The sequence below is a fragment of the Argiope bruennichi genome, chromosome 8 (genome assembly GCF_947563725.1).
Source record: "Argiope bruennichi chromosome 8, qqArgBrue1.1, whole genome shotgun sequence".
Lineage (NCBI taxonomy): Eukaryota > Metazoa > Arthropoda > Arachnida > Araneae > Araneidae > Argiope > Argiope bruennichi.
Genome location: NC_079158.1, coordinates 34588616 through 34602440, shown reverse-complemented (window position 1 = coordinate 34602440; position 13825 = coordinate 34588616). Strand labels below are relative to the sequence as shown.

Genomic DNA, 13825 nt, shown 5'->3' with positions numbered 1-13825 from the left:
GTTCATTGCATTCTGAATAACAATAACTAACTAGAAATTTCATTAAATTATCTTGATTATTTTTGGAGAAATTTCGGTATTAATACAGTGGAGTTAAAAAACTTGTTTTTCAAAAAATATATTTAAATTTTTTTAAATATTTATAAATAAGCAACAATTACGTGTCAATAGTTTGCTATAAATTGCTTTTAAATAACTTCGCTTCTAATTGACATAGAGACAAAATAAAGTTATTACTGAAAACAGAAACTTATCCGTATATTAAAACTGCAAAAAAAAAAAAAAAAAAAAAAGATGTGAATTTTCATCGAAATTCTTGTTTTTAGCCTAGTCAGATATTTTAAGAAAGTATATCAAATTAAAATTGTGGTAGAAATAAATAAATTGACACAAAATTTTATAGCAAATATATATTCTTTTGAAATAAAAAAAAACAAACATGCGAAGATAATAATTATGGAAATATGGTGTATATAAATGATATTAAACAAAAAATAATTAAAAATATATCATAAAATATTTTAAAAACCTGAAGTTGGTCTATTTACATTATTTCGATATTTTCTAATATCGAAAGTGAAACTAAATAAAAATTAAATTAATTGAAAGTAAAATTAAATTTATTGCATTTAAGAAAAACAATAAAAGAAATTATAATATCAGTGGCAATAAAAAAATAAGCATTAAGAAGCATCAAAATACTAATTTTATAAGATAATAAAAGAAAAAAATCGCAATAATTGGTTATAAAATAAATCTGAGTAAAATTCTACAGATACATAAATAGCTACTGAAAGACATCAAAATACTAAAATATAATTTTTCTTGCTTTTAATTGGGAAAACCTATGCTTACATAATTTCTCATACACTTGCAGTCATGTCAGAAAATATAATTCCTTATCCTCAATTTAGGTGATTATTGCAACAGAATGGTAATGTTTTATATGACTCTAACAATTCTTAATAATTGAGTTTCATAGTTCATATTTATCGTGATCTATGCATATCTTTACTAATGTGCTGAAAAATGTTAGATTCAAGTAATATTTTTTTTTTACCTTGAACTATAAGTTGGATGTTTGTGTCATCTTGGCCATACATATTAGAAGCCAAGCAAGTGTAGAGCGCAGAATCAACTCTGCCGACAGATGTCACTCGAAGCACCGATTTCATTCTGGAGTCACCCATGGCTGTTTGGCTGACTTGGAACCTAAAAAAAATGTTATTTTATTTCGCATAAAAATAATCGCCAATCTTTGTGCACATGGATAAAATTTTAAAAAGTTGTAACATTTTATGAATATATGGGAGACAGAATTTGTAAAAAAGAATTAAAAAGTTTTATGTAAGTGAGATAATATACAGAAATTGAACAATTCAGCTTTATCTAAGTAAGAATTTATGAATTGAACTATTCGGCAAATGAGTTAAAGGATTTCAGATAAATAAATGTGTTGGTGAGAATTTGTCAAAAAAATAGGAATGTCTGAAGAAGATAAAATATTTCGAAGAATTAGAAAACAAGATGTAAGTATATTCAATAGAAATTTGTAATTAGAAAAAAATGTATTGTATTTAATTTTTTTGTCAGAGTAAGATCTGAAATCTTATAATTTTTAGAATTCAAATTTAGAATCTTGATAAATAGCTGATCCATGGTTTTACTAAAAGAGAAATTATATGCTTTGGTTAACTGACCTAAAATAGTATACATTTGCTGTCCTAAGAAGTTTTAGAAACCATTACGAGAAAGAAAAATCCATGCAGAATTCAGTTCAGAAACAGATGAAAAATCTTCATCTATGTTATAATAAAGTCATAAATGAACATATATTCTGAAAAATAACAAATTCCTGTATTAAAATGCTAAGAATAAAAATAAATAGATGTATCTAACTTCCTCATCTATTTACAAATTTTCAAACGTAGATATAAGATTATAAATATTTTATATTTCAAGAATTTTATGAGCATCTTTATATTTAATAATCCAGAATGAATATATATTTAGGAATAGAATTTATATTGATTACAATAAAAATAATGCGATTTATGTTTTAAAATTCACTTGTTCTCTTCTGAGACAAGTACCCATTTTATTAAAATTAAATTTAAAACAAATTTGTTACGTTAATTTCACAATTCGATCCAAGTCGGTGCAATATAGTTTTAGTATTATTTTTAAACATTTTATGAATTAAGACATTTATATTATGGAAGGATTTTATTAATGCATGTGAGATCAATATTAGAAAATAAATTATGTTAAACAAAGTGTTCTTTATAGTTATAGATTCCAATTTAATAGTGCAAAGAGCTAATTTCTAAATTGTCAGAGAAATACACATACTTCTAGTTGAAAAAATTCTTCGAATGAAGTAAAGAATTATATATCGAATGAATAAATTAAATTTTACAGTTATTTAAATTATATACTGAGTAAATTGAGTAAATAAATGTTTTGCTGTAAATAAGTAAAAAGTCTAAATCATATTTAGTAAATTATTCTTGACACATTAATAACTTTAAAAACAAATCCACAGTTTTGAGGCTTAACTTGCTCTAGATTTGAAGTTTTGAATATCAGAATTTAAACCATTTCAATTGACATTTCCATGAAGTTTCTCCCATGGGCTTAAAATCATGAATTTAAAGTTTTATAATTTCGTCAGTTTTAGTCACAGATGAGAAAATTTTTTTTTGCTTAAATTATCAGTTTGTTAAGAATAATTTGACTAATAGATTCTGATACTGTATGAAAACTCCAATTTCATGATTTTTTCACTTGTCCATTATTCAACTTCAATAGCATAAAACATAGCTATTGAAAAATGATCAGAGATTCCTAGTTTATTAATACAAAAAAAAAAATACTCATTTTAAATTTTATTTTGTATGAACAATTATAATATAAATTGAAAAATGATTGAATTCAATATCTAATATACTTCTTGGGCGGTTAAAAGCTTTAAAATTTGAAAAGTTCAATACTTGCAGTAATAATAATAATAATAATGAATAAATAAATAAGTATTTAAAGTATTTTTCCATTTATTATAGTTTAGGCAAGGTTAGAAAATAGCAAATTGGATAGATAGTGTAATCTTCTTAAATCTAAGATATTTATTAAAAGTAATTTAATCCTCCTGTGTCTTTTTGTAAAGTGCTTGCTTTCAATTTTTTTTCTAATTTATGAAATTAACGAAGAAAATAAAATAGATCGAATCCAAAAACGATCCAATTTTATTATGTTAACTGCATAAATAAAGTCTTCTTTTATTATTTTATTTTAAAAATGTGGTTAAATATGATTTTGGAAGAAAAATACAACTTTTGAAATAAATAAAAGAAAAATAACATACAGTACAGAATTAAAGTGAAATCGGCGCTCGGAAAAATCACATATAAACTTTATATATCATTATTTTTGTGCTAATTTTTACAATTAGTTAATAATACAAGACTGTTTATTAACTAATAGTTTGTTATTTAAAAGTATCTTAATTCATATAATAAGCATTTTTAATGATAAATCTCCATAGATTTCATTGCATTGTTATGTCTTTCAAGTTGCTTGTTTAAAAGTATTATGATAGGCATGGATTTCTTAGAAAACATCAATTTTTTATGATGTTATTATAGTTGTAGATGTATACAATGTAGTTAATAATGTATGAGCATGCGTATAAAAATTTTTGGCCTGCATATTATACACAGATTGCGTTTAAATGTCACACCGCACACGAATGCCCGTAAATCAAAAGATGAATAACTTTATATTGAGATTTTGAGTTTTAAATTTATGATCTTCGGAGCAAAAATAATACCTCGGTTCCGTTTCCAAATTGAGCGGTTGCTTGTCTCGGGTCCAAGTGATTGACAGTGGAGGATCTCCTGAGACTGCGCATGTCAGGCTGACGTCATCTCCTTTTTTCACCATTTGGGTACGGAATTTCGTTTCGAATCGAGGAGATTCTGTAAAATAGAGAGTTATATACATTTATGCATGGATGCTTTTCAAATTCCTTCATTTGAGCAATAATTAGATTATTTTTTATTCTATACTTTAGTACTGTGCTCAAAGATAGATGAGATGTCTTTTTAAAACTTATCTGAATTTATTTTTACAGTTTTTTTTTTCATTATGGAAGGCAAACATAATGTATGATTAGGTCTCTTTCTTCTAATTACACTCTTTCGGACTAGTCTGTCTATCTTTTGATCATAGGATGGACATATTTACAATTATATTATGCTATGTGTTATAGAAATATTTATAGCCAATATGACCAGACAAGAAAATCTCTTTCATCCCAAAAATTTACAATAAGACTCATAAATTAAAAAAAAAAAGGATTTGAAAAATTGGAAAGTATTTTTCTGGATATTATTAAAAACTCTGTTTTATAAATATTTAATTTTTATTGAGATTATATCCGTAAAAAATCTTAAATTTTATATGAAGTATAAAATTAATAATTACTTAAGTATAATTATACATAAAATTATAATTAAATAAACATAAAATATACAATAAAATATAAAATAATATAAATTATAATTATATAAGCATAAAATTATAATTACATAATTATAATTATAAAAATATAAAAATAAGATTTACAAATACAAATATGTATAGAAATTTGTACACACACACACACATATATATATATATATATATATATATATATATATATATATATATATATATATATATATATATATATATATATATATATATATATATACAAATATATATGTATACAAATTCGTATATATTATTGTGAAACTATTAGATTGAAATTCGTATTCGCGTATTTTTTAGAGTCATTTTTTTTTGGTAGCTATTCATGTAACAGAAAGAAAAAAATACTTTTTTTTGTGAATGGTTGAATGGTTCTCCTAAAATTTGAGTCGAATTTAAATACGTTTCAAATTAATTTGAAGAGCTTCATTCCTAGTTATTGAGTGAAAAAAAAAGTAAAAAAAAAAAAAAAAAAGAAGAAGGAAAAAAAAAAAAAAAAAGGAAACGAGACAGCTGTATCTTGTTGCAGATACTCGGACAAGAAGGGCAGATAAAAGAATAAAGTCCAATTTTTACTTCTACAGTTGGTTCTTGTCTCAAAAAAAAAAAAAAAAGATCGATTTCAAGAAGAGAAAGAATTGCATCCAAAAGTCAATAAGAATCAATGGCAGCTCTTAAAAAGAGAAAAGAAGAAATTGACAATCAAAAACCAATGAAGATAGAGAAAAGAAAAGGAAAAAAGGAAAAAAAAAAAAAAAAAAAAAGGAAAAAAGCAGACTGCAGTAAAATTCTAAGAAATAAAAACGTGATTAAAAACTGATTGAACGAAAGATAATAGGATTTATTGTTATTAAATGGATCAGATATATAGCTCAGTAAGTCTAATAATTTTACATGAATACTAAATACTTGCCAAGTTTCAGTACATTCTTCAACTTATTTAAACTTTATAGCTTCATATGGCCTTCAATGTTTAAAACCTTCCGAAACACCAGTTATTTTAAATAATTTAATTTAACATTAGATATTTGATTATAAATTAATTTAAAATAAGGCCATAATGAATTTTAATTTAATACAGAATAGATATATTGAGTTCTGTGGAATTTTAATGAATTTCATTGAACACAGATGGCGTTGTTGGCTTTAAGTTTAGTTTAATTATATTAATGGCGCAAATATAAAGCAACACAGGGGTAGTTTGGGACGGACCTCGTAATTTTGAACGTCATAGTCAAATGACGAGATGGTTTTGTTGGTTTGTAAGTTGAAAAAAATTTCACCTGCTATTAAACTGGTAAATGTGCTTACATAACGCATTGTTCCAGATAATTAATCGAAAAGAAGGGAGGATATAATGAATTAGCCTAAAAATTGCAGACCTCATTTCATTGACCTTTTCTATTTATTCATATTTAGGTTCGTTCGCATATAGATAAATCAGTCAATTTACACATTAAAACATACGTCTCTGTTTTTAGACTCCAAAACATATGTTATATGATGATGTTGATATGATAATGATGATAAAAAGGACTGGGATATTTTTAACTCTATCCAACGTTATAGAAAGCGGTGTACGATAATATATACCGATTCGGAGGAGCTCCAGGAGAAATCCCCACACCTTTCCCGATGAATTGTCTCTTCAGATTAGAGTGACATGAATTATGTTTTTTAGCGTAATGAAAGTTTTAAAACTGCTGTATTACTAGACATTTAATTTATAGCTTTATCTTTGAACTAAACCGTAGATGAATCGGCGTGACGAATTAATTTTAAAATACATAATGTTACAAATTATAATTTTTTTGTTTGATTACCATTGCATTTTTTTTTGTGATAACATCATACTTTCTATGAATCGCTTACCTTATTCATAGTTTGTATACATTTAACAACGCTTATATAATAGAGTGAAACACCTGAATATTACAAAACATCATTTTCTTTTATCATTATCACGTCTCATATTTCATTACAATAAAAATAGCAGTTAAACATAAGTACCAGATTATGATTGCATTTAGAAAATTGTTTCCATATTTATCACCTTTCCACGCCAAATAATAATCAAAGGAAATGAAGATTTAGAGAGTAATGCTATATGATAACGATATCACTAGTTCTCGAACTGCTATTCCTGGGATATTCAAGAAAATGTCTAGAAACTTAAACGCTGAGGCTATGTCATAACACTACTGAAAAGAGCCTCCAGTTTAGCGTTGCGCCCTGGCAATGCATCTGCAACCTAAGAGAGGACCCAATCCATTTTATAACCTCCTCTTCAATACCTTAATCGTATTCGCTCAGTTTCTCTCCCAGAAATAGAAATCTACCAAGTCACTGTTGCAGTCTTTGGTTAAATTTCTGTAATGCCTCGTCAAACTGTCTTTCACAGAAAACGACGAATCCCGAATTCAAGCTAGAAAGGCCATAACCGCCCGCCTCCATCCAAGTAATGACAGTGCCCATCAACTGGAAAAGTTTTCCCCTTCCACTTTCATTAGGGTCGGATGCCATTTTGTCTCATGTCCCGTCCCGTCTCCGATCTAGGCTCTGAAATGAAGCTATTTTATGGAAAGCAGCGCAATCCTCTCAGCCCTGATACGATTCTCGTACGCTCAGCCCATAAAACATAACTTACTGAACTATAAAAGAGGAGGTTACTGCCAGGGCCCGGGTCATGATATCTATTGGAAGGTACAAGGGAAAGACGTTTAGTGGCCCTCTTCCGGAAGTCCCGATAAAGATGCGAGGAGAGTGGGAACGGTCGTTATCACCAGTGTTAAACGGAAGCGTCAGAGGTGTCTTAAATTGGGACGATCTTTTATTGCTCCAGCAGTGTCTTCAGCTTTCCCCCAGACTTCGAAGTCTTTTGGGTCCAGATCGTTGTATGTAGTATGTATGTATGCCAAAGTGTTTGCTCTTTCGGAAAAGAGTATGCAAATATTTGCCAGACGAGTTATCGCAACGGTGCCAGACCGGATCGTAATTTAGTGATACTTTTAAATTCATTATTTATGTCCCATTTGCGTCGTGGGGAAGGAAAAGGGTATATTTTTTTGTCCTTTTAAAGGATTCTATAGTATTTTGATGCGTTTGACAGGTGATAACGGCGTCTAGGGTAAAACGAAATTCATTTTGTCACTTTTGAGGAAGTGGAGACAGTAATTCATGTCAACCTTCTGAACTTGGTTTTGGTTTCCGGTGTTCAAAAAGGTGCTTAGTGATTCTCAATGTTTCCGTACATTAAATATTCTGCTAATAAGTATATTTTTATTTCTTTAAGCAGGAAATTTATTTAAGGTTAAATAAACTGTTGGTGCTAAGTACTAATAAAATATTAATACGGGCAAAAATTAATTCTTTGAAAAAAAATAAGAATAAAACAGTATCCTAATATATTAGATTTCAAATAATAGATACTCTTGACCAAGAGTTTGTTTTATGAAATTTTATATAAATATTTATTGTATTTTAAGAGCTCGTATTATTAAAATTATCTTTTAAACAATTTGTTATAAGAAATATTCATAGCTCTATGATAAATGATCTATGATAAATATTATTTGTTATAAATAATGTTATATATAAATGATTTATGATAAATATTCCAGTAATATATATATGTATATACTCTTCAATAACTATAAAAATTCGAGCGCTTTTTACAGTTAAATTTTTAAGCAGAACTTGATAAAAAAGCATATCTTTATTTCTTTAAACTGAAATATTATTTAAGATTAAATCGACTGCTAAGGTAAAGTCTTATACAAAATATTAATAAGGGAAAAATTAATTCTTTGAAGGAATTTATGTTTTTAGGAAATAAGATAAAACAGTACTACAATATATTTATTAGATTTCAAATAATAGATACTTCTGAGCAAGATTTTGTCATAAGAAATTTTATGTAAATATTCTTTGTATTTTAAAATCTCGTAATTTTAAAAGGATTTTTGAATAATTTTTCTACAAGAAATCTTCATAGTTCTGACCATAATCTATGATAAGTTAACTATTTATAGTTAAATTTTTAAGCAGAGTGAAAAAAAATTAATTTGAAATTTACGAGTTAAATATTTAAAGTTTTGTTGTTAGCGCTATTCAAATGAAATATACAATGTGCAACAGAAAGAAAAAGAATAAAACTATTTAAGTACATAAAAAATTGTAATGAAGCCTTTTTCAAATACTCAAACATTTGGTGCTACTAAAAATGTAATTGAAGACTAAAAAAGCAGCAAATTAAAATAATTAATTTATGTATTTATTGTAAAATGCTATCCTGACGAATTTGTCAAAGGAGGCTTGATTTTATGTTTCAAATATATCAAACAATTATTAACAATATTACAGCAATCTCATTTAGCAAATCAAAAACCATTGCAAAAGCAACAAACGATTATTGATTGACTGATACTCTTTTAAGTACTAGCGATTCTAAACTTTTCCTCAGCTTAAGTGTCAGAAAATATCCTCATGAAAATGAGGATAGCTTTACTAGAGAGTAATTTATCTTAACCTAGGCAACCAGAAGGTGCACAGCACTAGTTTTAGGAATGAATTAATAGAGGATTCGCAAGTAATTTTTAGATTTCAATAAACAAATTCAAACAAATATTTGTATTAAGATTATGGTGGTTTGAAAGAAACAGTTTATTCTGCTATTGCATAGGGACAAATGATCTTAGTATAGAGAGAAATTTCAAATAACAGACGATTTTAATGAAATTTAATTAAAATTTTTAAGATAATTAAAAATATCATTTTTAGGTAAAATTCTTACTGATGAAAAAAAACAAAGTAAATTCAATGCTTAGATATTCTCAAAGCCCTAGGAATAACATTTTAATAAATAGGAAAATATTTTTTTTTCTATATCTATACTCAAACAAGTATATAAGATAATTAAGATAAAATACATAAATATAAAGCCTAGACTCTCTCATAGCTCTTTATCAAAATCAACAGTTTTTGTCTAATCTTAATAGAATTTATCTCTTCTGCTCATAGATAAAATAAAAATTAATTTTTTGATGTCAAATATCAATTAAAATACGTACATAAAAATAAATTAAAATTTGACATTTTTCCTAAATATCATTTAAAAATATTTCTTCACAAAAACTGTTTTTCTAAAACTGTGCCCATTTTTACTGTATATAATTTCAGAAAGAATCCAATAACCTTTTCTTAGAAGGAAAAATTTTAAAAATAAATTATATTTTCAAATGTGTATTTAATTTTAAATATGTTTTCCTATGTTGCACACTGTCATACAATATTCTTAAAGTATTAAAAACATGAAGATAAATTTTGAAAAATTGAACCTGAGAAAAAAAAAATATTTTACTAAACTTTTACAGATTTCTTACTAAGCATTTTACCTGAAGGGAGAAGAAGGGGGGTTATGCAGGCAGCTAGATTAAACAAAATTATTAGTCTAGTTGCTAAGTAAATAAAACTGTAAGAAACGTCATGAATTGTTAATTATTAGGATAGTATTAATACTTAGTCAAGTAGAATTGTTCAGATTTCTAACTGTTTTGTTACATTCATTTTGCTACAATGGTATTTATAAAGATGGGGTGGTTATTTGAATAATAATTAGTATAAGGGTGGATGATGTATAAAGAGTCACATTAAATAAATAAATTTGCATCTTCATAAAGCTGCTTGAATAAAAGGTTAATTATGTAAATAAGTAAAAAGATCAAAATAAATCTTACACATTTTAATTAAATTAAAAATATGTTTAAATTCATTACTAACATGTGAATTGTTGTCTCCTTTTTTTCGAATGAACATTACTAATAGTAATAAAATGACTAAATCTGCCGTTACTAGAAAACAGCAATTCATTTTAAAGCAAGGGTGGTTAACACAAGGGACAACAAACACAATTTGGGGTGACCACCTTTATTAAGCTCTAAGACACGCAACATATTTATGGAGCACCGATATAATACAAATTATATATTTTCTTAAACACTTGAAGAAAATGAAGTTATTCTCCTTCAAAATGACAATTTTAAAAGCACGTAATTCAGAACTTAAAAATTATTTTTAGAATCTAATGGATAAAGTAAAGTATCCTAACTTAAAAAAAAATTACATATCATTTAACATCGTTCTTTGAGTCTACCTACATATGTGAATCTGCATTTTCAACGATGAATTTAATTAAAGCAACATATCAATCCTGTCTCGCAGTCAACCACTTAGAATCCAGCACAAGATTAAAGGTTAGTAATTCTATACTGAGATATTCACAAGATTGGTGGACTCAGACTAAGTCTTCTGCTAATGATAACTGAGAGAAGCAATTTTAGATGAAAATATTGTTTAATGTATTTCGAATTATTTAATATTAAATGCATCATCTGATATTATTATATTTGTGGTTGTTATTATTATGTCTATTATCATTATGTTTGTAGTTATACACGTAAGCTCATATTCCGTATTTATTATTAAGTTTATAATGAATATTGTTGATCTTTTTTTTAGCTCACCGCACCTACTCTATTAGTTGGATCGCAACACCTTGAAAAAATTAGAAGTAGTTCGTACTCTGTTTTAACACTAGAACGTCCGTCGATGTCGATTGGATACCGGAGTCTGTTTAGTTTGTTCTCCTTTCTGCTTTTTTTAAGGAAATTTGAAAACTTTTCGTGACTTTTAATCATTTTCCATGGTGATTATACAGAAAAAGTTTGTGGTTCTAGGTTAATTAGGAGAGATTTTACAACTAAATATACCTAGAACGTCCGCTGGTGTCGTTTGGACACCAAGGCAATTTATCATTATAAATAGCTGTCTTTCAACAAAAAGTAGATACCAATAGTAAAACAAACTTCTCAAAGTACTATCGCATATATTTTGGCCTTGGATGTAGTGTTATTGAGTCCACAGTGAAAATGTATTAATTATACTAAAATTGCTAAGTCTAATTGTTTCGTTACATTGCATTTGCTTATCTGCTCATAAAAAAATTTCATTCAATTTTCGAACCTTGAGCAGAGTAGACACCCTGAAAAGATGGCTCGTAGAAAAAATCTAAGCCCGGATGAAATTGCTAATTTGTTGCGAGAGCTTTCTGAGAATGAATCGGATGGTGATGACATGTCTTGTTCTAATTTGGATTCCGATGAAGACATAAGATTGCATGAATGTGACTGCGAAGAATCTGAAGAAAATGCAGATGTAATTGATAATATTCAAGTAATAAATACTCAATTTAAAGGAATTACAAATTCGATAAAACGCAAAAAGTGCGAAATTAAAAGAGCGAAATGGAAATGGAAATTAAAAAAAATGGTGTCTTTTGCATGAAAATGATATGCGGAAAATGTACAGGAAAAATTGAATATCACTGTATCTGTTGCAAATGAAGTATGTACAAAACATTATGCATGAAAGCGATAAATAATGATAAAAAAATTTGCGTTCCCACAAAAATTATACTAATATATATATATATATATATATATATATATATATATATATATATATATATATATATATATATATATATATATATATATATATATATATATATATACTTATTATACTAATATTTATGAATAATATTGTTTAATTTCATTTTCCAAGATTAAGATTTTTGTTTTGTTACAGTTTTTTATGATATAAGGATCATAATATATGATAATTACGTGAAATAATATTAAAAAGTCTTAAAACTAAACCCTACTGAAGATGAGTCCTGCAATTATTTAGTTATTACAATAATTTTATATATTTTATATCGCGGTGTTAAAACGACACCGGTGGACGTTTAAGTGTAATCGAAATCCCTGACATTCTAGTGTTAAAGAGAAAAAATAACATTCAAAAGGATAGAAATTTAATCGGAAGAAAACACAATAGAATAAAAACAGGAAATCTCTGAATTGTTACACAGTTAGTTGTTTCAGCGTTTTTAGAAAAGATTGCAATTTAAGTCCGAAGCAGTGGAGTGTTTGCAGCAAAGTGTGCTGAATCAAAATTTGAAATAATTTCTGGAGAAAAAGAGATAGCAGATGTTCTACCATAATAAATAGATAGCAGAAATATAGTGCACTGATTTTCGGTTAATTAATCATAAACTGATTTAAAGAAGATATTAAGTTTGATATGTACTCAAAATCAGAAAATAAATAGCAAAAATAGGAATAATTTATTAATGCATCTTTCATTTAAAAACGAAATGCAGAAACGAGTAATTAATTAATTTTATCGGATACAAAAAATGGTAAAAAATTAATCGCTCATGGCATAAAACAAAAACATAATCAAATGCGCTTTCATAGTTTTTCTTTTTAAAATCCATAGGAATATCTGAAATTTGAAAAGTCTATTCATCAATTTTACCTTATGAAGCAATATATAATAGAACAATGTCGCATTTCTCAAAAATAACCATACGTTTTACAGAACATAAAGAAGAAAAATAAGAGGAGGGTAAAAATGAGAGGCATCTTAAAAGCGCTGTCTTTAGAAAAGAAATTCGTTAAAACCATATAAATGCTTCTTCCATGGTACTGGAGCGTTTCCCAAAGGGAGACCTTTCAAAAAAAGACGAAAAACTAATTTTGTGTTTCCGTGGACCAGAATTTGCAGATCTCTTCAGTTTTTCATTTCACAGAGACGCAATTTTTTGATTATTTTTGTTGCTAGGAAACTATTCAGAAAGAAATGTTGCCAGCGAAAACAGGAAAAAAAATCCATTGCTTCTCCAAATATTTCACTTTATTTCTCGAATAAAAGTTCCCATTCATCTTAGTCAGAAAACTCTTGAAATCCTTTTATTTGTTGGTAACGAATGACTGAAATTAAAATAATTATCAGACCACAACAGAGCGTGTGCGGCTTTGTCGCTAAAAGTCAAAATGACAAAACCGTAATAAATGGTTTCGGAAGTATAGTTACCAATGTTTGTTTCTCTCTCTCTGTTTTTTCCCCCCACTAACTCTCCCGCTTCTAGCTTATTTTCTAAAACTGCAGGCTACCCTCAGGAATTCCGGAGAATACGACAGTTTCACAGAATTAAAATACGTCAGTTTTCTCTCTCTTTTGTCTTTATTTGAAAAAATAATAATGACTTTTCCCTCGCGTTTTAGATTAAAAGAATAAAACGCAATTCATATTTTCCACCAGAAATGTAAATTGTCAAAATTCGGAAATAAATGGAAATTCTTTTGCCTTTTCCTGAAGCTGTTGTGGAAACTAATGTTTTTCCAGCAATGATTGCAGGAATTTCGGATTGCAGTAATTTTAAATCAATCAA

At 27.1% G+C, this 13825-nt stretch overlaps 1 protein-coding gene across 2 annotated transcripts in view; it reads right to left on the bottom strand.

The window, feature by feature from the left end:
• LOC129981538 (cell adhesion molecule Dscam2-like) overlaps nt 1-13825 on the bottom strand; it is an 833489-nt gene that overhangs the window by 72011 nt on the left and 747653 nt on the right. For both annotated transcript variants that reach the window (XM_056092410.1, XM_056092411.1), the window contains exons 13-14: nt 3830-3977; nt 1061-1212 (exon numbers count right to left, since the gene is read on the bottom strand). In XM_056092410.1, coding sequence (XP_055948385.1) covers nt 1061-1212; nt 3830-3977 — 300 coding nt within the window. The remainder of the gene's footprint in view (nt 1-1060; nt 1213-3829; nt 3978-13825) is intronic.